Source organism: Equus quagga, chromosome 5 (assembly GCF_021613505.1).
Source record: "Equus quagga isolate Etosha38 chromosome 5, UCLA_HA_Equagga_1.0, whole genome shotgun sequence".
Lineage (NCBI taxonomy): Eukaryota > Metazoa > Chordata > Mammalia > Perissodactyla > Equidae > Equus > Equus quagga.
The window spans coordinates 48094624-48119055 of NC_060271.1; the positions used below are offsets into that span (position 1 = coordinate 48094624).

Consider the following 24432-nt stretch of genomic DNA (forward strand, 5'->3'; position numbering starts at 1 on the left):
CCAGCTTCTGCTTCCACATCCACTGGTTGTGTGTGTGTGTGTGTGTGTGTGTGTGTGTGTGTGTGTAAGTAACTTGAACAGCATTTTTTTGCTTGTCCAGTATATTTCATATAAATGGAGTCAGACAATATGTGACTTTTGTGTCTGATTTCTTCGTGTAGCATGTTTTCAAGGATCATTTACATTGTAGCGTGTGTCAGTACTTCATTCCTTTTTATGGCTGAATAATGTTCCGTTGTGTGGATATGCCACATTTTGTTTATCCGTTCACCCACTGATGGACATTTGGGATGTTGCCACCTTTGGCTGTTATGGACAGTGCTGCTGTGAACACGCGCGTGTGGTCTTTGAGTACCTGTCTTCACTTCTTTGGGGTATATACCTAGGAGTAGAATTGCGGGTCATGGGGTAATTCTGTTTGACCTTTTGAGGGACCACTGAACTGTTTTCCTTCCATACCCGCTTTTACTGCCGGAAAAACGTGTGCTTGCTTATAACAAGCTGCATAATTCCAAAATAAAACCATTTTATTAAATAAACGCCTTAGAACTTACAGTTCCACTGAGGGGTGTTTCAGCTTGTTGTTACCTCTCATGACCCGCAGACTGGATGTGTGCACATGAGTTTGTCGGCTCACAAGACAGTGAATTAATCAACAGGCAGGTGGCAACCTGTGAAACATCCCAAAGTGGTCTTTCGCACAAAGGTTAATTTGGAAAGGTTACAAAAACATATGTAAATGTTTTGAAACTTAGTTTCCGGGAAAGAACAAGCAGACATTTCGGAAGAAATCTGGAATTAAATATACTTTAGTTCTGGCTGCGGTGAGAGGAGACTTGCGAGGCTCCGTCGTGATGTCTGCTGCTCCTGCAGACGGCTTCCTGATCGAGGCCCAGGCTGTGGAGGGCACGCGCAGCAGGAGTAGTGGGGCAGAGGATGGGCTGGACTGTTCTCGGGAGGGCTTGCCAGCACTCAGGAGACAGGTGGGCTTGCCAGCACTCAGGAGACAGGTGGCTAGTGGCTGTTTTGAGGTTCGGGCGAGGTCCACCACATGTCACATGGGAAGGTCTGGGTGAGATTACTCTTAGAGGCTTCTTGAATTGCTGTGATTTTTTTTTTTCCTACTGTTACTGTAATTTTTCTAGCAAAGGGATTCTAAACACCCCTTTCCCCCAATACTTTAAGTTTAATTCAAGGTATTTTCCCTGAGGTGTTTCTGAGGATTTTTTTTAAAGAAATTGAGATCAGATTTCTTCTTTTCTACACTGAAAAACTAAATACTAAGTTAATACAAAGTACTGAGTAAAGAAATTCTAGATGAGAAATGGTGATACGGAAGGGGTGGATTTATGTACTCCTTGAAAGGTATGAAATATTGTTTCTCACAACATGAATGCAATGCAAATATAGTCTTTTCTCTGTCTGTTGCAGACAATTTTACATGTGTTGGAGACCAGACCAGAAGCACTTCTGAATTAAGGTAATTTTGATGTAATTGATCCTTTAAGAAGTTTTTAAAGTACAGAATTTAAATTTCTTCAGGGTTTTTTTTTTTTTTAATAATCTGGTTTTTGTTACAGTTTTGCCCATCTCTCTTTTTTAAGTCCAGAGTTGGTTTTCAGAACAAATTGACCCTGAAGAAGGGTATCTTCTTAGAAGGCTCCGTCCAGTGTTCAGCAGGAAGGGCCGAGGTCCCAGAGATTGTGGTTCCACCTTCTGGACAAGAGTTTTATTTCTCCAACTTTTTTCATTAGAAAGCAGGAAAGTCCTTTTTCCAAATCAAACATTAGTTGGACTACTAGCTGATGATACAGATAAAGGTGAGACCACACGATTCAGAAAAAAAATCCCCGTGTTTGTCTAAAGTGGGAGTAGTAAAGCAAGTGTTACTGTGAGGGGTTAGTGAATCTGGGTGAGGGTATACAGTTCTTTGTATTATTCTTGCAACTCTTTGTAAGTTGAAATAATTTCAACTTAAAAAGCAGAACTAAATTGAATGAATTAGGTCTTGAACAATTAGGTATCCATATGCAAATAGTGAACTTGACATCATAGATTTAACTCACAATGAATCATAGACCTAAATATAAAACCTGACACTAGAAAACCTCTAAAGGAAAACATAGAAAATCATTGAGACTTTGGGTTAGGCAAAAATTTCTTGATTATGACATCAAAGACACAGTCCATAAAAGAGAACATTTGTAAACTGGACTTAATCAAAATTAAAAACTTCTGCTCTTTCAAAGACACTGTTAAGAGGATGGAAAGACAAGCCACAGACTGGGAGATAATATTAGCAGATCACATGTCTTTAGATGGCTTGTATCCAGAATAAGTAAAGAACTCTCAAAATTCAATTATAAGAAAACAAACAACCCAATAAAAAACACGAGTGAATTGAACAGACACTTCACCATGGAACATGTAGACATAGCAGATAAACACCTGAAAAGATGGTCAAAATCATTAGCCATCAGGGCAATGCAAATTCAGACCATAATGAGACGCCACTATCCATCTATTAGAATGGCTAAAATGAAGAAGACTGCCCATAGCAAGTGCTGATGGGATGCACTGGAACTGGAGCTCTCCTGGCACTGCTGACGGAGTGCAAAATGCTGCATCCATTTGGAAAGCAGTTTGGCAATTTCTTCACATGTTAAACATGTGCCTACCATCTCTGATCCAGCCATTCCATTCCTAGGTGTTTACCCAGAACAGAAAGCAGGTGTTCATATAAAGATTTGTACATGCAGCAACATGGATGAATCTCAGAATAATAACACTGAGCAACGAAGGCAGACCCCAGGAAGGTCCATGCTGTATGATTCCATATATATAAAATTCCAGAAAATGCCACTAATGTGCAGTGACAGGAGGCAGATTAGTAGTTGCTTGGTGATGGGGGTGGGATTACAGAGGGGCACAGGGAACTTTTGGGGGTGATGGATGCTCATTATCTTAATTCTGGTGGTGGTTTCAGGGGTATATGTATCAGAATGTGTCAGCTTGGGCATGTTTATTGTGCTACCTACACTTGAGTAAAGATATTTTTAAAACTAAGTGAAAACTCAATGAGCAATTGGAAAGCATTATGAGGGGCTGGCCCTGTAGTGTAGTGGTTAAGTTCATGTGCTCCACTTCAGCGGCCTGGAGTTCCCTGGCTCAGATCCCGGGGGTGCACGCAGTCATAGCTCTTCAAGCCATGCTGTGGTGGAGGTCCCACATACAAACTAGAGGGACAGGGGCCGGCCCAGTGGCGCAGTGGTTAAATTTGCACATTGTGCTTCTCGGCGGCCTGGGGTTCGCCGGTTTGGATCCCGGGTACAGACCTGGCACTGCTTGGCAAGCAATGCTGTGGTAGGCATCCCATCTATAAAGTAGAGGAAGATTGGCATGGATGTTAGCTCAGGGCTAATCTTCCTCAAAAAAAAACCCAAAACAAACAAACGAACAGACAAACAAAATAGAGGGAGATTAGCACAGATGTTAGCTCGGTGACAATCTTCCTCACGAAAAAAATAATGGAATAGGTAAATAAATAATAAAATCTTCAAATAAAAGAAAACAATATGAGCAGGTCTGCCCTGCACCTGGTGAACCCCTGTATTATACTGGTTGCCACCCTTACCCATATTCTTGATTTCTGCAAAAGAGCCTGCTCCACTGACTCTGGGTAGGAAGTGTGGCAGGTGAAGGAGGCGAAGTTTTCTGACTGTTACTTAAATCATTTCAGGTTAAAAGTCCTATTACTGATTTTATAACAGGTCCTATTTGTGCGCATTTACTATGGTTCAGTCAGGTTTTAAGGGCCTTATGTGGGTTCTCCTTGCATCCTCATAGCGTGTGAGGTGGCTCCTCTTCTGGTCTCAACTTCCTGAATAAGAAATGAAGGCAGGGAGAGGTTAGGAACTTGGTGGAGACCACCTGGTGATGAGAGAGTGCACCAGGACTGGAACCCCAAATGTGTGACCCCCAGCTGCCTGTGCCCACACTGCCTCTGGCCAGCAGGCCCTGCTCAGGTGGGCTGGACGCGCAGAGACCAGCAAGAACAAGTGTCAGTCGTGCTCGTCCTGGTTTGCAGGAAGGAAGTGTAAAACAGAGCTTGTCTCTGCATAGTGGAGGCAAAGGACACTGCAGGAAGCAGTCTTCCCCAGGCTTGGAGGGAGAGCCCCTCTGAGGGGCTTGGAGGCCCAGCACCTCCGTGGGTTGAGCGGTTGCTCTCCAGTCCCCACCACCTTTCTGTTAGGCCTGCCTTCAGGTGTGTGCCATTTCTTTCATAGATGGCATCCATCACAGATGAAGTTTGGCTCAGGAATAATTAAATGGGACTTACGGTTTGGCCTCAGCGAGTTTGAAGGGGTTGGACTTATTCACCATTCTTGATCACCTAGCGTGTGCTGGGTTCTATGCTCGACCCTGTAAGCAAAGAGGACGTAGGCTGACACAGTTAGACGGCGAGGGAGAGCAGGTGGGAAGAGCAGGTGGGTTTTCATGGGCATCAGACGTAAGCAGAAAGGGCCACTGGCCATTTCCTGTGATCCCAGAGGGAAAGGTGACATAGGGGAGGGCAGCTCATACCTGCTCTCCCACACTGGCTCATCCCTGTCCTTCCATCCCAGTCCCTGAGCTGCCGCTTTCTCCCGCCTTCAAGACCTCCCACTGTAATTACTGCTGTTACTCCCTAATTGGAATTTGCAGTTATTGATATTGCTGCCTCCTTGCTCAGGCACATCTCTGGATAGGGAGCTGGGGGTGTCTTACAAACGTGATTTGTTTGACAGAGTCTTGTGCTCTATGGTTTGTCCATGGAGCTGGATTGCTTCCTGTTGTTACCAGGTGCATGGTTGATTTTGTCAGACAGTAAGTCCCTTGTGGTGTGCAGATGCCTGTATGACTCCTCTCTCACTTGAGGACTGGCAGAGAGACTGGGTAACCAGGGAGGCACATGTTGGAGTGGTGCTGGAGCCGTCACAGGGCAGCAGACACCCCATAGTGCAAAAGCGTCCTGGGGCTTTTCCCCTGCAGTGATGTCTGCATTCAGCGTGGACTTCCTAGAATGACACGTTAGGGTCCTACAAATTCAGTTTGAGTGTAAGTGGCAGTTGGCTGTCAGTGACTTTATGAATTATCTCTGTAGGTTTTGTTGTGATTTGAAAAGTACAAGAACCTGTATTTTAAAAGGTAGCAGAGTGCCGTGAGTGATGCTCCTCCCCCCCTTACAGAGTCAGACCGTTTGGAGGGCTGGTAGATGTACTGACTTGATGTGTAGACGGTTTCTTGTATCTTATTTTTCTGTTTACAGAACTCATGATTGTTCTATAAATTTACTTCTACTGAGGATGATTAAACTTTTACATTGTTCTAAGGCTCTAGACGATGCGCTTGAATTGGGGTTAAACAGTAAGTTAAGAAAATTTTATTACACTATCCATGAATGTAAAATGTGAAAAGCAGAAGTCTCTTGTGTGCACATTATCTAAAAGTAAATCACTTAACTAAGTTTGGGGCTGTCTGTGAGTTTTCTTTTGAAATTTGCATCAGAAAATTCAGAAACAGGAAAATCTCATGAGATATCTTAGGTGTTGAGGGAAGACATTTAAATATACTGCATCCTGATAAAATGTAGTACACCCACGTCAGTTTTCACATAACCTATGTAAAAATTTGCTGGATACTTTAAACCAGAGCCAAATAAGAATTTAATATGTAATTAGATTTCCTGTCTTAGTCTTCATTATCAGATATCCAGTTACCCATATAAAAACTGTTTAAGATTTACTTTTTATTTCATTGAATATTCTGATATCTACTATTTCATAGAAGCTGATTTAGTCGTGAGATGTTATCAAAAGTTAGTATTAACTTTTATCGCTTTTGAAACATAGGGATCTAAGCCTCCGAGGCTGACCATTCAGTTCTTCAGACAAATTTGGGAATTATTGGAGTTGAATCCTCACAACCAGCCAGCTAAAGTGGCAGGACGATCCATGTCATTGCAGAAGAAAATGTCAAAATGTGACATTATCTGCTCGCGGGATGCCTGTGCTCCCATACTTTTAAAATCAGGAGATTTATAACAAATTTATTATGTGCTTGTAAGGTAGTCAAACAATACCAAGAAATATTGACTTACTAAAAAATTTGTTAAGAGAATGTTCGTACATATATAAAAATGGAATATTATGTAATCACCCAGCTACAACATTTACAGAATTTTGCCAATTTTGTTTAGTCTCTTTTCTCCTTCCTTCCTATCTTGGAGTGTTTTAAAGCAAATCCCCAAATCATATCATTCCACTCATAAGTGAGAAGTATTTCCAACAGGTAAGACTTTTTTCGCATCATGATACCAAATAAAGGAACAGCAACTCCTTCATGTCATCGGATACCCAAACCGTATTCCAATTTTCCTGATTTTCTCTGAAAAGTCTGTATATTTGGATTTTGAATCAAGACCCAGTCTCTAACATTTTTTAAAACTGTTTTAATGAAATATGTACAAAAGTTAACAAATAGTATAAGGAACTCCATCACCAAACTAAAACAATTACCAACTCACAAGCAATTTTACTTTCATCTGCCCTCACCTGTTTCCCTCCTTCTTGGTATTGTTTTAAAGTGAAATTCAGACGTGTCATTTTACTCTTAAATATGTCAGCATATACCTTTAAGTGCCGGGGAAGTCTGTGAATAAGTCATGTTGGATGGAGTGTCCACAATGCACATCACTCTGCATCCACTTCAGCGGTAATACCTTTATCGATCACGGTATCCTTGTCTCGCTGCCCTGTGTTGCTCATAGTGTTAGAATGGTGTGGAACAGGAGGAGGGCAGGAGTACTTTCTGTTGCCCTTTGGATTTTCACTGTCTTGATTTTGGAGATTAACTTGGATTTGGCATGGAAGAAAAATAGAAAAGCTGAAGGAATTGGTTTAAATTTGTCATGCAAACTCCTGCCTCTCAAAATGCTGCTTTGTCTTGGAGGTGAGGTGTGGTACTTGTGTGGCTGAGCAAGTGTGCCAGCTCCTGCCCCACGTGGCACTGGATGGTCAGCGGGCTGGTTTGACTTAGGAGGAAGTTTCTGAGAGCACGGGACGCCCGAGGGCATGCCGGGGCGGATGCCCTCCTGGTGGCCCTGAGACCGGGGGTGCGCGTTGCGACTGCTGTCTCGGAAGGTGTGCTTCACAGTCCAGTCGCTGAAAGGCTTAGGGAGCACTTCCCGGTTGCCTCCTTTAGTTTTCATTGCAGCCTGTGTGTAGATAACACCATTCCTGTTTTGCAGTAAACAGACCAGAGTGAAAAGCGATTTAGTGAAAGTCTTATTCCTTGTATGTGACAGAACCAGAATTGCAATTATTTTTGCTACAATCACCTCATTTTGTCGTTAACAAACTTGCAGCCTCAGTGTGGTTGTTAGTGACTTCGTAATAACTTGGGTGCTGGGGGCACCACTGAATCGTCCTTCCTAGACTTTGCAAGGGTTTCGATTAGAGGGAGATGGTGCCGCGTTTATCGCGAAGTGATTGTGGAGCCACCGGAAGCACATTATATTGCAAATGGGAAATGTTCGAATAAAAATCTTATGTTAACATTTTGACTTAGAAAGATGTTGGATATAATCTAAAGTAGGGGCAGATCACTTCACGTACTTGCTCTTAAGTTATTTAACTTTCTGTGAAAAATATTTCCAAAACAAGCTCTAAATAAAAGCTAATGGCAGATATGGGTCATAGAGAAGGACGGATGAGAGACTCAGCAGGCCCTGTCTTAGTGGATTGGATTGGTCCACACGCTGAGTCAGCTCGCCGCAGCTTAACTGTGGCTTTGACACTGGAGGAGAGAAGGGACCCAGGCCACGGAACCCTGATGGTGGGGTTTCCAGGTGGCTTTGGGGGACTAAGGATAGTGAAGAGAAAAGCAAGAGCAATTAAATGTAAGTAAGACTTTTAAAATGTACATTCATTTTTTATTATTAAAGTAACGTACTGCATTACTGTTATTTGGAAAATGAAGATACAAATATGACCAATAATTCTCACAAAAATGCTACTAGTCTTTTTAAACGTCTTTTTTTAAAACTAAGTATTTTTGTTCTTCTAAAGTAGCTAAAATTGTTACACACAAATTTGTTTTTCATTTAACATATGATAGCCATTTTCCCCAGATTTTTATACTGTCTTCATTATTGTTCTTAGTGTTATGTAATAATAGTTCATTCAGTAAAAAGTTTTTTAAACTGAAAAGTATAGGGAAAAAAGTGTGAATGCTTTTTAGTTCCAGGGCCCAGATAACCTGTTAACTTTTTTGAAAAAAGAAAAAATATATATAACAGATAATGTGAAAAATAAAAGCTGCCTCACTATTCTGTGGCTTTCTCCAAAAATAACCACTCTGAACATTTTTGTGTAGATAGGAAACAGATTGCTTACGTTAGCGTAGATGTTTGTCTTTTATATATCCATGAAAAGAAAAGCATCATCATTTATATATTATCCTGTCCCGTGTGTGTTTCGTTTTCTGTATCTTCACAGAAGAGCATTTAGGTGAGCTTTTAGTTTGTGGGAATTAGAAAGTTTTTCCTTCCTGTCAGCTGTGCTCTGTGCGTGAGCATGCATGCTCCTTGCCGCCCGTGGATGCCGGTTTCCCTTTGGGAGCATTGACTGCCTGGTTTTCTGGGATGGTGGTGGCGTCCACCCTCTCCATGCTCATCCTCTGGGGCCGGTTCAGTGTCCGTCAGCTCAGGTGAAGTGGGCCGTTCTTCTGTGGACGTGCACATACCACATCAAGGCGGTCCTGCACGGTGTTCATCAGAGTGAGCCCAGGGCCACGGGGGCCAGCGTGCTGGGGACCTGGGGTGTCCCTTCATCAGTGAAAGTACATCTACAAAAAGCTTCTTCTCCAGATTTGGTTTTAGCAAATGCACCTTTGACACGGGGACAGAGCATGTAAGTTTTAAAGTTTTAAATGCCCAACGGTAGGTTTCTCTTTCTCACCAGACTGTACAGATTCAATAGGGTCTTAGAGGACACTTGGTTTTTTTTCTTTTTTTTTTTCAAAGATTTTATTTTTCCTTTTTCTCCGCAAAGCCCCCCAGTACATAGTTGTGTATTTCTAGTTGTGGGTCCTTCTAGTTGTGGCATGTGGGATGCCTCCTCAGCATGGCCTCATGAGCGGTGCCTTGTCCGCGCCCAGGATTTGAACCGGCGAAACCCTGGGCCACCGAAGCAGAGCTCTCGAACTTAACCACTCGGCCACTGGCCGGCCCCCAGGACACTTGTTTTTATTGCTAGTAGAAATAGAAATACCCTTAAATTTACGACTTGAATTTTGAGTCTTTTAGTTGAAATTCAAATGTGGGCACGGATTATAGAGGGAGCTATAATCAAAAGATGATATTAATAATTTATGCTATTTGCTGATGAAAGAGAAACAGATTTGGTTTTGTTCTCTTTGCTTGTGACTAAAGATTAAAGTCAGCAAATATTCATATTATTTCTGAAATTTTGTGAAGTAACTGATTTAAATGGAGCTTCTCATTTTAAGGATACTTGGGTTTTCAGTAAATTCGTTTCTCTAGTTTAAAGCAGGACAGGTGGGTGATTATCATGTATATGTCCTTCTATAATACATAAGAAAGAACATCTTATTAAGAGAAATATTTAAATTTAAGATTTCAGAAGTTATGCCACCTAATACTGGAATTTAGGTCTTTACCTAAAGACCCCCTAGTGTCTCAGAAAGTACTTCTTGTTTAGCTATATCCTAGGAGGTTGTTGTTTTTAGTTTTCACTTAAAAAATTACCTTAGCTTTTTAGTGTTTAAATTAGGATCAGAAATTATGTTTGTTGACTAAAATTAACAGTGTAAATTCAGTGTGCCTCGTGACAACATTAGCAGTATTTTTCTTCACATTATTTTGGAAGGATTGAATAAAGTAGCTTCTTTGCAGCCTAAGAATGATTATCCAACATCGGGGCCTGAGGGGGTATTTCTGGAATAAAACTGCCCTCACGTTTGCAGAAACGTCCACGTGATGAGATTCGATCATGTGTGGAATAGATGAGTGGCAGCTGCATCCCTGGGCTGCCAGAAGTGATGCAAGGCCGTCCATGCGCATAGAGAACAAACACCTCGTCACAGCTTTCTATTTTAAAAACCGTTTCATGTTCTCTTGGCACTGTTGTTATTTCATGCATTAATATTCACACCTCGCAGTGCTTAGAGAGTCTATGTGAAAACTAGAGAGAGAGTTACCACTGTTACCCCATAGGATGGGATGTCTGGGGGCAGCCTCTCCCCTCCGACTCCTGATGCTCCGTGTGAAAACTAGAGAGAGAGTTGCCACTGTTCCCTGTAGGATGGAATGTCGGGGGGCAGCCTCTCCCCCTCCGACTCCTGACGCTCCACGGGTTCCAGAGGCGTGAGGTGCTCCGCCTTCACGGGGCTTTCCGTGTACTTACTACACCCGCCTAAAGCGATGCCCTTAGAAGCAACTGTTAGTCAGAAATATGCCTAGGACCGTGTCGCCATGCATCGCCTTCCCAGAGAGCTGCAGCAGCAGGCCCTGCCTTTTGCTGTGTCCCAGCTGGAGATGCCTCGGCTGCACATCATGGCCCCGCCCCTGGCAGGCTCTTCCTGGCAGTTCTGCGGGCTTTCATTTAGGGTCAGTGCTGGTGACCTGCAGTGACTCTGGAGGTCCAGCGTTTACTTCCCTCACTCTGCTGCCTCCTGCCTGGCCTGCCCAGCAGTTAGCAGCAGTTTGTGGCTGTGAGTGGACGTGGGCTGGTGAGTGCAGGGAGAGCAAGAACCAAGAACTCAGATGTGTTTTGTTTTGTTTGTTTTTTGAGGAAGACTGGCCCTGAGCTGACATCCATGCCCATCTTCCTCTGCTTTATATGTAGGACACCTACCACAGCACGGCTAGCCAAGCAGTGCCATGTCCACACCAGGGATCCAAACCGGTGAACCTCAGGCTGCCGAAGCGGAACGTGCAAACTTAACCGCTGCCCCACCGGGCCGGCCCGTCAGACGTGTTTTAAAGATATGTTTTATTGAGGCGCCGGCCCTGTGGCCGAGCGGTTGGGTTCGCAAAGCGCTCCGCTTCGGAGGCCCAGGGTTTCGCCAGTTCGGATCCTGGGCGCAGACATGACACTGTTCATCAGGTCACGCTGAGGCGGCATCCCACATGCCACAGCTAGAAGGACCCACAACTGAAAATCCACAACTATGTACCCAGGGCCTTTGGGGAGAAAAAGGAAAAATAAAATCTTTAAAAAAGAAAAAAGATGCTTTTTATTGAGAAGGGTATTTTTGTTTTCATCAGTAAATATACATCAAGTTTCTGTAATACAGACTATGTAACAATTATTTTGAATGCTTTTGTGCAGAATAGAAAAGTTTATCTAGACTAGGAACTCTAACAATTATGCTTTTTGGGTCATCCAGATAATTTCTCCCAGATATGTTTCCATTTTAAGAACATAAATAACTACTGTTAATTAAATGTCTGGTGTATATTATATGAACCCTATGACTTTTACACAAAATCTCTGATGGAAGAATTTTCCCCTGTGTATTTGCATAGGAAAGTGAGGCCCTTGTGCAAGCCGTGTCTGCATGTGGGAGCTGGGTGTATTCTTAAATGATTACAAGATGTCAGTAATTATATCTGCAGCTTTGTGGTAGTTGGTCGTATTTATGATGGACTTAACAGCCATGGTCTTGGTCAGAAATGAAACTTCCAGTTGTGACATGCTCTTGGGAAAATAAGTCTCTTGTTGAGCAGGATGGTTTCCTTCTGACTCTGATTTCAAGAATACTGTCTCTGTCTAGTGAGACTGAGGGTGGGGCAGGGTCAGCAGTGGGCAGCAGGGCCGCTTGTTCTGAGCCTCGGTGGGCCTGTGCCTGTGAGGGCCGCAGTGTTGTCCCTGAGTCTGCTGGGATCCCAGGGCCCATTTTGGTGGGAGAGCGAGTTGTCCGTGAACCAGAGGCCTGCTGGATACCACACTGAGTCCTTGTAGAATTGCTGGGTGAACGTTCCGACATCTTCTGGGCAGTCATGGGTTCAAGATCACTGATGTGGCTTTGAGGTACTGGGTTGCCAGGTTGCCACCATACCCTGTTTCCTGAACTAATTACCCCTGAGTTTTCTTGTGAGAGCTATTCTAAATATCAGTCTTAAATTCTTGGATTTATAGTGAGACCCAGATCCTTCATGAAAAATGCTTAACAGATTTTTCCTTTTTCAACCACCACTATCTTTTGAGTAATCTGTTAGACATTGTCATTGTACAAATCTAGTGAATAATAATCATATTTTATTAATCCAGCCCTTGGTAGGCATTTTATAAATTCTGATGAATGCTAAAGAAAAGTACCCTGATTTATAATGAAACTATAGCTCTTAAAATTTTTAATTTATTTTTCTCACCTGCTTCATTAAGTTGCTTAACCATTGTGTTTTAATTTTTGTGCTTGTATTTCTGTTTCAGATCTCAGATTCTTTGAGTGGCTTTGAAGAGCACCAAGATCAGAAGATGAGTGAACTTGACCAGTTACGGCAGGAGGCTGAACAGCTTAAAAACCAAATTAGAGTATGTAGCTAATATGTGTTTAGTTTTATTAATCATTTGGATTTCAGGTCGGATACCTGTTTTAGAGAAGAGGGTTACAGAGTGATTATTCAATGTTTTGGATTGAAGTTGAATTTCAATTGCCCAGGATATGCTAATTATCCAGATATTTGGCCTAGTACATTATTTTTAGTATTTTGTTTTCTGGTATATCATTATTTGAATATCCATAAAACGTTCCCATGGAATTTATAAACATCTTTCTGTACACTTTTTCTTAATCGTGGGAATTAGCTTCGTGAAATTCTTTGAGTCGCTATATTGAGTGTGGTGTCTGCCTCTCTCTCCTGTGACTGTTAAGTTGAGGGCAGAAAACTTGTTTAAAAATAAGAGTTTTAGAGGCAGCCCTCATGGCCTAGTTAAAGTTTGGTGCTCTCACCACTTTGGCAGCCTGGGTTTGTTTCCTGGTCACGGAACCAAATCACTCGTCTGTCAGTGGCCACGCTGTGGCAGTGGCTCTCACAGAAGAACTAGAAAGACTTACAGCTAGGACATACAACCATGTACTGGGGCTTTGGGGAGCAAAAGAAAAAAGAAGAAGATGGGCAACAGATGTCAGCTCAGGGCCACTCCTTCCCTGCATACGTGTGTACGTACATGCATACATTAATCTTAGCAACAACAATATAAAGTGTTTTAGATGTGCCTGATTTGTTCTTAAAAAAAAATTTTGAAGAGATGTTCCCTAGGGATGATTATTGGAGTCTACAACTTTTTTTTTTTTTTTTGAGGAAGATTAGCCCTGAGCTAACATCTGCTGTCAATCCTCCTCTTTTTGCTGAGGAAGACTGGCCCTGAGCTCACATCTGTGCCTATCTTCCTCTACTTTATATGTGGGATGCCTACCATAGCATGGCGTGCCAAGCAGTGCCATGTCCGCAACTGGGATCCGAACTGGCAAACCCCGGGCTGCCAAAGCAGAATGTGCGCACCTAACCACTGCACCACTGGGCCAGCCCCGGAGTCTACAACCTTTGATTAGATAGACTATTAGAGCAGGTACATCTAATTGAAGATAAAAACAACCATGCATAATTCTTCTGCCCTGTACAAAAAATAACATTCACAGAGTTCTAAAACGTTAAATTCCAATCTGTCGCTGGTGTATAATGCTCCGTTGCAGAGCCTCTGAGCTTGTAAAAGGGAGGAGGAGCAGGTCTAAAAGGAATGCGTCCTGCTCTCCTCTGATTTTGTGAGGCCGTGCCTTTAATGAATATTTTCTAGAGAAACATTTAATATGAGTTAGATGTTTCTGTTCTCAGACTGTTGATATGAATGTTCTGAGACTGTTAATATGAAGAGCCAGAGGAAAAAAAAAGGAGGCTTTATCAGGAAAAACAGTATTCTCAACATATTTAGGTGGGTTTTTGTCCCTGTGATGAAGGAGCTTTCTCTCTGACTTTTTTGGCTTTAGCTACAAGGCTTGAGCCATCCTTCAGAGCATCATTTTTCCATCCATGTCTAAACAACAATTTATTTTTTTGAGATCACTATAAGGATAGAGCCTAATTATTTCCTTTTAAATGGCCAGTTACTTGTTCAGAAATCCTACTGGTAATTGGAGAAAGAAGCATCAGCATCATTTTAGCCAACTTCTTCTTGAACTTGAGAAAAGATAATGAAATTATCTGAGATCTACAGCCAAAAAGGAAACAAAATATCTTTTTACTGTAAGAATTTCAAATCTTAACATTTAAAAGATCTGATATAGCTCAATAAAAATAAGGCTGACTTAGTGTTTGTTTGTTTGTTTGTTTGTTTTTTGGTGAGGAAGACTGGCCCTGAGCTAACATCTGTTACTAGTCTTCCTCTCTTTTGCTTGAGGAAGATTGTTGCTGAGCTAACGTCTGTGTTAGCTCATCTTCCTTTATTTTTTGTATGTAGGATGCCACCATAGCATGGCTTGATGATCAGTGTGTAGGTCCATGCCTGGGATTCAAACCCCAGGCTGCCAAAGCAGAGCACGTGAACTTAACCACTATGCCACTGGGCCAGCCCCCAGACTTACTGTTTTTAATGGTTTGCTCTGATCAGACTTGTTTAATATGTCTGTCTACCCCCCAGAATTTAGAAGTCAGAACTTCTTTGTTGTTTATGAGTTGTTATTCATGAACAGTAGATTCAGATCTGTTCATAGCAGATAAAGTTTGTATGGCATAGGTGAAAGACATCCAAATTAGGAAGAAAAATAAAGGCTGAAAGTTGATGTTGCATCTTTTCCCATTTTTTTAGAGCCAATGACGATATAAAGCTTAGGCCGTCCTCCTAAAGGACAGGGCTGTGCTGTGAGCCACATGTGGAATTAAAAATGTGAAAAGAAATAGGTGGAGTTCATTTTTAACAAACTGTATCTAAAACCGTACATCTAAAATATTATTTCAACATATAATTAATATTTTTATTGTTTTACACTTTTTTTGTCCTAAACTTTGAGAATTCAGCATGGCTTTTATGTTAAACAGCACCCCTCTGTTGGCACTCGCTGCCTTTCATGTGGCTCACGGCTCCCACGTTGGGCTGTCCTTGAGGAGAGCAGCCAAACTGCACGCCTCTGCACGGGCTTTGTCTCTGAAGCTGCGTCCTGCGCTAATTTCTTTGCACAATACAGGGATGGCAAAGGCTGTTTGAGTCTGTTACACCAAAGGGAAGGGAAGACTTTCTTTAAAAAATGAGAAAAACACTTTTCTTCCCTGTTGGCGAAGGAATCCATACTTGTTACAGAACGCGGGGCGCAATAAGTGCCACACAAGTAGTGGCAGCGGTTTCTGAGAGGGGCTGCTTGCTTTCTTAGATTGGTTGGTGAGCTGAAAGACCTCAAAGGACTGTCTCAGCCGCCTTTTGATTGGACTTGTGAAGAAACAACTAACTCTCAAAGGGTGTTTGATTGAAACGTGGCATGTCCTAAAATACACAGGCTGCCTGATGGATTAAGAAAAACTCCATGAAATGTACAGGTGCACATTTTTTACAAAGCGTCTGTGCCAACCCGTGCGAGTGAGCAAGACTCACGGTGTGGCAGCGTCCCAAGTGTTGCCATCCAGTGACTGAGCAGAGCTGGGGGCTTTCTCTGTGGACTGAGTAGGATGGAGGCTTGCTGTGTGTTGTTTTGTGTTTGACAAACATCCAGACAGGTTAAGGAACTGCCCGATTAATGGTTTGGATGTATTCCTCTGGTTTAAGGGGACAAAAAAGGTGAATTGTTACCTTCAGTGACATTTCTCATCATAGACAGTATAGAAGCCTTTGCACTAAATAATATACCCATTATGCACATTTTCACCAGTCCGTTAAATTTGAAATAGATCTAAGAGAGATTGAAGATTTCTGTCTTTGTTAAGTAGTTAAAGAGATGTTTCCATTAGAAGACTTATTCCTGGATTGTTGGAAGTTGAAGATGCTCGTTCTGAGAAATGCTGCTCCCATCTCCAGAAGCACTTGTTTGCTGAAATGAAGACTGAATTGAAGTTGTCTGTGTTTGGTTTCTTTTCTTTTCTTTTTTTTTTTAGGAAGATTAGCCCTGAGCTAACATCTGCTGCCAATCCTCCTCTTTTTGGAAGACTGGCCCTGAGCTAATATCCGTGCCCATCTTCCTCCGCTTTATATGTGGGACGTGGTGCCATGTCTGCACTCGGGATCTGAACCTGTGAACCCCGAGCTGCCGAAGCAGAACATGCGCACTTAACTGCTGCGCCACCAGGCCGGCCCTGTGTTTGGTTTCTAAAATGGTCTTTCCCTCTGTTTATCAATAGTCTCCCTACAGTCTGTTATATGGTACATTAGGAGATTTAATTTAGTCTTCGGGCACTAACCAAGGTGAAGTTGCTAAAGTCCCATAGTTCATTTTTTTCCGTTAAAAAATTCTTGTTATTCTCTTTTAAAATTATAAGCCATGTATAACATCAGCAAGGATGGTGTTCAGAAATACGTATTAAGCTAAGTGCATGGCAGGTAGAACACGCTGATGAAAGCCTTGACGCTCTGGATCTGCCCCTCCACTTGCTCCTTACACCAGATTTAGGTGCTGGCATAGAAATATTTGATTCCATAATTTTTTGTGTTTTAATTATGTAATTAATTAAGCACAATGACTTCTAATAAGATAAAGTTGAATTTGGAATCTAGATCTTTGGTACATTTATAATAACAATCTCTTCAAATATAATTCCATGTTCTTGGTTGGTAAATATTCCTACCAGTTTCATGAAATAAAAATTACCCGCAGTGAGGTAGTTTGCCCTTAGAGAGCGCTCTCCTGGGACACCGCCCGCGTGAGCACTTGGCTGCATCTAAAGGCCGTCGTGTGGCCAGTTGCCATTTTGAAAGCAGGTGGTCAGATGATTACATGATAGAACCATTTTTCTTCTTAGAAATTGTCATCATGTCCTGTGAAATTATTCCCAGACTCAAATTTTGACCCTTTTAAAGCTACCGTCTCATTTCATAACATAAGGCTTTCTATTTGTAAAAACATGTATGCTAATTTGAGATTTCAAGATTTATTTTCTAGTAACTTTAATCACTTAGAGACAGTGAAAACATTTCCATTAGCTTCCGTGTATCCCTTTGTAGTTCTTACCTGCTTCACAAGGTTGTATTTTAGATAAGAAAACAGATAACAAGATAGAACATCTGGAAAGTCTTCCTGAATTTGGTTGTCTTAACTCCAGACCCTCTGCTCTTTTCCATTGAGTTTAGCATCAGCGAGTGTGTGGCTTGAAGACGAAGTCCTTGGCTAACATGATCTAGAAGAAAAATTCTCTGGGCTGGACAGCTAATGCCTTCTAGACTTTTTTCGCTGGGCCCACGACTCCTGGGCCATTAGAAAGGCAGAGGGAGACGTGTGTGTTGGTCTGTGGAATGTGTGGGAGCCTCAGCAGGCAGGAGAGGAGGCTGTACACGGCTGTGGGGTTCTGTGGTGCCGCCCTAGCTTCCAGTGTGGTCCTTGCAGTATGGGCCACGTTTCTGGGTCATGGGGGCTTGTACTGGTTAGATGAGATGAGCTGCAGGCCTTGAACATATTTGAGGGTTATTAGCTCTCTGTTATTAGTTCTTTGTGTTATTAGAGTGTGATCGCAGACTGAAGTATTGCCCAGCTAGCGTGAAAATGGCCCTGGGCTACCGGGTGTTAGAGGGAGAGCACTCCATCCTTTTACATTCTGCTTTTGCAGACTTCTAAGAGTTCATAGAGGCTTCCTGAGGCTTTGGTGTGGGGACTGAGGGTTCAGTGTATCTGAAACATGACTAATGTGCCCTTTACCGTTGTTATTTCCTAGGATGCCAGGAAAGCGTGTGCAGATGCAACTCTTTCTCAGGTAAGAGCCAGTTCACACAGAGCCGCCGGTTGGTAGAGGTTGGTGCGTGGTGTTGCCTATACCTGGAACCTCTGGAGGGAACTGAGCTGATTCTCTGTACTCACAGTGAGGATGTAAAATCACTGCTTGACGCATTTTCATTCAGAAGTCGTTCTCATGCTAGGCATAGGAAGTAGTGGTTTTTTTACATGAAAAATAAGTATCTCTCAAGGCTTAAATAATTACTTACTATTACAGAGGTCAGAGTTGCAAAATATTATTACAGTCTTAAAATAAGGTATTTTGTAGCTCCTCTCTTTAACAAAATTTGCTTCAGAACTCTGATTTCTTGTTTCTTTTCTTTTCTTTCTTTCTTTTTTTTTTTTTTGGTGAGGAAGATTGTCCCTGAGCTAACATCTGTGCCAGTCTTCCTCTATTTTGTATATGGGATGCTGCCACAGCCTGGTTTGATGAGCGGTGTGTAGGTCCATGCCCGGGATCCAAACCTGTGAACCTGGGACCGCCAAAGTGGAACCCAAAAACTTAACCAGTATGCCACCCAGCTGGCCCCAGAACTTTGATTTTTAAAGTCCAATTTGGTGGATACTCAAAAAGTTAAACATAGATTATGACCCAGCAATTCCACTCCTAGACACACACCCAAAAGAATTGAAAACTGGTGCTGAAGCAAGTACATGGACATGCATGTTTTTAGCACTATTCACAGTAACCAAAAGGTTGGAGACAGAGCCAGCCCTGATGACTGGGGGTTAAAGTTTAGCCCACTCTGCTTCGGCAGCCCAGGTTCCGTTCCCGGGTGTGGAACCACAGCCCTCGTCTGTCAGCAGCCGTGCTGTGGCGGCAGCTCACATAGAAGAACTAGAAGGACTTCGAACTAAAAAAGATACAGCTGTGCACTGGGGCTTTGGGGAGGAAAAAGAGGAAGGTTGGCAGCAGATGTTAGCTCAGAGCAAATCTTTCCCAGCAAAAAAAAAAGAAATTCAAGTTGTCTTTGTAATCTCTTAAAAAAAAAGGTGGAAATAACCAAAATCTCCATGAGTGGATGAGTAGATAAACAAATTGTGGTGTATCTGTACAATGGAATATTGCTCAGGCATAAAAAGGAATGCATTACTGACATGTGTAGCAATGTGGATGAACCTTGAAAACATTCTGCTAAATGTAAGAAGCCAGATGTGAAAGGTCACATATTGTATGATTCCGTTTATATGAAATGTCCAGAATAGGCAAATCTGTAGAGACAAAGAATAGATTAGTGGTTGCCAGGAGTTGGGGAGGGGAAGTGAGGAGTGACTGCTTAATGGACACGGGATTTCCTCTTGGGGGATGAAAATGTTGTGGAACTCAGTAGAGATGATGGTTGCACAACATTATGAATTGTGTATACTTTAAATTGTGAATTGTACCTCATTAAGAAAACAAATATTTTTGTCGAAAGACTTGAACAGAAATGTGAAAGAAAAATTATGTTCGTGATTCTATAGAATTACCTGAGTTTGAATTCTCAGACATTCTTTGGACTATACTTTTTTAAAAACCCATTATTGTGAGACTCTTACTCCATTTTTCAGCCCCAAATCATTAATGTCAGGTTTTTTATATGTTGGCGTGGATCAGCAGATTTGCATATACCTTTTTGTGCCGTAAGCAACAGTAGCACAGAGTAGATTCTAACTGTTGTCCGCGTCAGTGCACAGCCGGGTCACGGTGAGCAGCGCTGTCAGCATGGGGGCGTGCATGAGGTTGTGATGGAGGCTGACAGCGCTGTCAGGACTGAGAGGTGGGAGGAGCTGGGCCTGGTGAGCAGTTGGTGAGATGGAGGAGAGAGCAGGGGAGGAGTTAGGCGCCTGTGGGCCAGCACTGGGCCTGTGTGCACATTGGGCAGAGCAAGGGGAGCACAGTGGTCCTGAAGACCAGGCAGAGCAGTGGACGGAGTGAGCGTCGCGAAAGGAAGGCAGATGCCACGGCCAAATGGAGAAGTCACAGTGGAGAGCTAGTTGGGGGATGGGCAGGAATGGGGTGGCCCAGCGGGTGAGCAGCAGGGCCCTGACGGGTGCCGGTGTTGTCCAGGGGATAGGAGGGAGGGAGAGAAGGCCTCGGGAGATGTGTCATCGCAGAATGTTAATTTGCAGTAACTCTTATCTTTAAGATCACAAACAACATCGACCCTGTGGGAAGAATCCAGATGCGCACCAGGAGAACGCTGAGGGGACACTTGGCCAAGATTTATGCCATGCACTGGGGCACGGATTCCAGGTGTGTGGGGGCATGAGCAAAACGTAGTGCTGGGTATGTTCAAGGATTGTTGCTTTTCTAGGGGAAAATAATCTGAGCTCGTTTGCTGTGATTTGTAAAAAAAAAATCAGGAAGTTGTGTCAGATATCTGGGCAGGCCAGTATAGCATTCACAGGTGCACATTCCCTGTCCATTTTTCTGCTTACCTAGGCAGGTCGTACACTGTCATTTCTTCACCGTCCTAGTCATGTCTGTGTTAGTTCTGATCTTTCCTTTCCCCCCAACCTTGTTTTCCCAACTCCATTATGCAGTGCCTGTGTGACCTTGGGGAAGTTACCTAACCTCTCTGTGCTGTGGCTCCTCCTCTTTCCAGGCTGTTCCTTGTGGCATCTTGGCCAGTACCCTCTCGTGGTCTCAGTGCCCTGGCTCAGGGATGATAAAATCTGCCTCATGCGGTCCTGGGAGGGTTGAGTGTGTTGAGCCTTAGAATACTGACATGTGTGTCCCAAGGGCTGTGCACAGGTTTGCTGCTGGTTTTCTTCTTGGAGCCCCTGGCAGACACCTGAGAATGTGCATCGTAGCTGCTGTCACCGGTCTCTCCGCTGGCCTTTTTGCCCCACCTTCCTCTTATCTACCATCCCAACGAGAAAATTCCCTTCATGGGCTTGTCATTTCCACTTTAAATTCTGCCCCTTATTGGGACTTCTTTTTCTGCCAGGTGTCTAATCTCTGTCATGCTCCGGGTCCTTGCTTCCCCTCCCCTTTCTCCACCCCATTTCCCTAAACCTGTAGCATCGCTGAAAGGAAATCTATTCAACTCTCTTCTCTTTTTCTTTTAGGCGCTACCGGAAGGTTTCTCTTCTACCTTTTCCACCCAAATAATTAAATAAAATGCTGTGTGGGGACCAGCCCCCTGGCGTAGTGGTGTGGAGGGTTCCTCTTCAGCAGCCCGGGTTTGCCTGAGTTCAGATCTTGGGTGTGGACCTACACCACTTGTCAGCTATGCTGTGCCACATATATAGAGGAAGATGGGCACAGATGTTAGCTGAGGGCTAATCTTCCTCAAGCAAAAAAAGAGAAGGATGGGCAGGGCCACCCGGTGGCACAGTAGTTAAGTTCATATGCTTTGCTGCGGTGGCCCGGGGTTTGCCACTTCAGATCCTGGGTACAGACCCAGCCCTGCTTGTCAAGCCATGCTGTGGCAGACGTCCTACATATGAAGTAGAGGAAGATGGGCACAGATGTTAGCTCAGGGCCAATCTTCCTCACCCCCCAAAAAAAAATGCTGTATGACTTCGTACCTATAACATGTTCTTTCAAATACTTAACATATGATTCTTCAAGTGCCTTTCTTTGAGTAGTATTTTTTTTGTGTTTGTCAGAGAGGAATTTTCTGCTTAGTTTTGTCTTTGTTCATGAAATTGTCTGCTTTAGAGTGAAATAGCTGTGGAACAAAAGATTCTATCTTTAGTTTGTTCTGTACAGTATCTCATACAATTACAATGCAAATGAGAGCTAACTTAGAGCATTTTAATGATGGGAGCATTCAGAAAGAATAAAGGAATAAGAAAGAAATAAAAATACCCTTACTAATCTGTTCACCTTAGAATTTATCATCAAAATAGATGATAACCAAACAGTCTGTTTCCTCTGGGGCTGTTCCTCCATCTGTGGGAACATCAGTGTCCTGACTAGATAGGACATCTGATAGACAGTACTTGAGCTGGGCTGTACTTGGACCTGGTCCTCAGGAGCCTAGTACTTAGGAGCCTGCTACTCAGAGCCCAGTACTCAGGAACTCTGTGCTCAGGAGCCTGGTACTCAGGAAGTCTGTACTCAGGAGCCCGGTTCTTGGGAACTCAGTACCCAGAGCCCAGTACTCTGGAGCCCAGTAGCTCTCTTGGCTCCCTAGGCAGTGTGCTGTCTTGCAGTGGCCAGGCTCTCGGTTGAGGAGTCTAGAAGGCTTCCTGCAGAGGTGACACACCACTTGTGCCCTGACGGGTGACTGAGAGCTACAGACAGCTGCTGCGTTCAGAGAACTAAGGCAGGTACGTGGCCAGAGCAGTGGAGGCGAGGCGAGGGGTCAGGATGTGGAGGGAAGGCGGGCGGGTACTGGGTCGTGCAGGCTTCCTGATCACCACATGTGAGGCTTTCTGTCCCGTTGGTTGAAACACGAATTGTGCTTGGACAGCCCCAGGGTGGGAAGGAAGAGGAACAGGGGCGTGAATGAGCCACCCCAAGCCTGGGGTCGTGGCTGCTCTGTGGGAGGGGTGGCGTGGGAGAGCCCGTGGGGGCCAGCGGGGTGTGCTGTCTTGTGCCCTTTCCTGGGCAGGGTGATGGGTGTGTGGGCCTGTGCTCTGTGGCTGCTGTTTAGACCGGACAGTTTCACTTCATAATGCCCTTAGATGGGGGCTCTGTTTGACCATCAAAAACAAAAGGATCCCTGCTCTCCAGAGCTTTTCAGAGATTATTTTTTCTAGATAGTTGTGTTTTCTGGATAGGTAAATTTTTGCCTCTTTAAAGTCCAAAATAGTTCTTAAAAATTTTGGATGTACTTTTTTTTTTCTTTCTGAGGAAGGTTAGCCCTGAGCTGACATCTGTGCCAATCTTCCTCTGTTTTGTATGTGGGACACCACCACAGCATGGCTGACGAGTGGTGTAGGTCTGCACCTGGGATCCGAACCTGTGAACCTGGGCCGCCAAAGTGGAGTGTGCGAACTTAACCGCTGCGCCATGTGGCCAGCCCCAGGGTATACTTTTTACTTGAGTCATCTTCATATTTCCTGCCTTCATAAACAGAGGTTACATTCTACCTTTTATAACATTTGAGAGTCTCTTTCAGTCACTGGAATTAATGTTAAGCTTTTTCTCCCCTTTCTAAAGCCTGCTGAAGTCTTCTTATAAGTGACAGCGAAACAGGACTGACCAGCTAGGCTCAAGAGCCCTCCCTCTGCCCGGGAGGTGAAGGGTGGGCGGGTTTGGTTCTGGCCCACTGTCTGACCCCTGTTTTCAGCGTCTGGAGCCCTTGGCTTCCTTCCTGGCTCTTGCCTCTGTGTTTGGGGTGGGTGGGGCCTTATGGTAACTGATTCATGAGTGGCTGAAAGCTCCACGAGGCAAACTGGCCTGACTCTCCGACCGTTGTCCTGTCTGGTGTTAAGAGGTGTGTCTTCTCTCACCTTCTGGAGGATCAGTGGCAGCTTAACATTTCTCTAACCCCTGGGCGAGTCAGCAAATATTAAGCTCTCTGACCAGGAGGCCTTTCTGAAGGTGACCCGACCCTTCTGGAGGATGAGCTTCTTTACATTGGCTCTGATTCCATTCAAAGCCTGTGCTTAGAAGGGCCAGACAGAAAGAGAGCAGAGCGGACCTTATTCCGAATATTTTTAAATGCCTAATGTGTTTATAACTGAACCTTGATACAGGAATTTGCTTTAAGAAATTATATGTGAAAAATAATAGGATTTGGTCCTGCCTTTGGTTTAGTTCTGTGATAAATTTTGTGACGCAGCGCTGAAGACGTTTTATTCCTTTCCATACTCACTGTTAACTCCTGGTAAAGGAAGTTTGTGCTCTGTGCATCGGAACATAAAGTTTGATGAAAAGTGTCAAAGTTATCAGAGCGACTTGAATGAGTTTTGCCTTCAGGTTTTGATCAGTTCAAGAAGCCAAATATGCTTGTGGCTGAAATGGTTAAAACCTGTGTGTTTTAAGAAAATCTTTAAAAGTAAAAAAATCTTTCTATCATTATTTTTACCATACCCATGCATCTCTGCCTAGAATTGTGAGTGGAGCCTTCTTGCCGTTCCTTGAGAACCTCATATTCTATGTAGGACAGAGTTCTTTAGGCTATCTCGTGAGTAGCTGTGGTTCCCAGAATTTACTCTTACTTGAATTTCCTTTGCCCGTTAGTTATGCTTTTCTTTTGCAGTATCCTGTCTTAATTCTACAGTGAGAGCACCTTTTCAACCCACAGATCCCAAACTTAGTGCAGTTGCCCAGGGCAAGAAAAGAGTCATGAAAAAAATTCATAACAGTTACTAGTCTCCTCTGCTGGACCAGGCACATCTGCTGTAGTCTGTCATTTCTTTGCAAAGCAGGTGGGAGGTAAGTGCCTCCTTAACGTTTCTAGGAGACCTGGATTCCAATTTTAGCTCAGTCTGGGAAATTTTCATGGGGCTTTTTGGGTGAGAAATGTCTCATGAATTTGGAATATCTGAAAGTTTATTATCCTTTATATCTAGGCTTTC

At 43.5% G+C, this 24432-nt stretch overlaps 1 protein-coding gene across 2 annotated transcripts in view; it reads left to right on the top strand.

Annotated features, from left to right (window-relative positions):
* GNB1 (G protein subunit beta 1) overlaps positions 1 to 24432 on the top strand; it is a 61138-nt gene that overhangs the window by 23428 nt on the left and 13278 nt on the right. For both annotated transcript variants that reach the window (XM_046663568.1, XM_046663567.1), the window contains exons 2-5: positions 1432 to 1480; positions 12498 to 12599; positions 17912 to 17950; positions 20100 to 20206. In XM_046663568.1, coding sequence (XP_046519524.1) covers positions 12543 to 12599; positions 17912 to 17950; positions 20100 to 20206 — 203 coding nt within the window. In that variant the 5' untranslated portion in view covers positions 1432 to 1480; positions 12498 to 12542. The remainder of the gene's footprint in view (positions 1 to 1431; positions 1481 to 12497; positions 12600 to 17911; positions 17951 to 20099; positions 20207 to 24432) is intronic.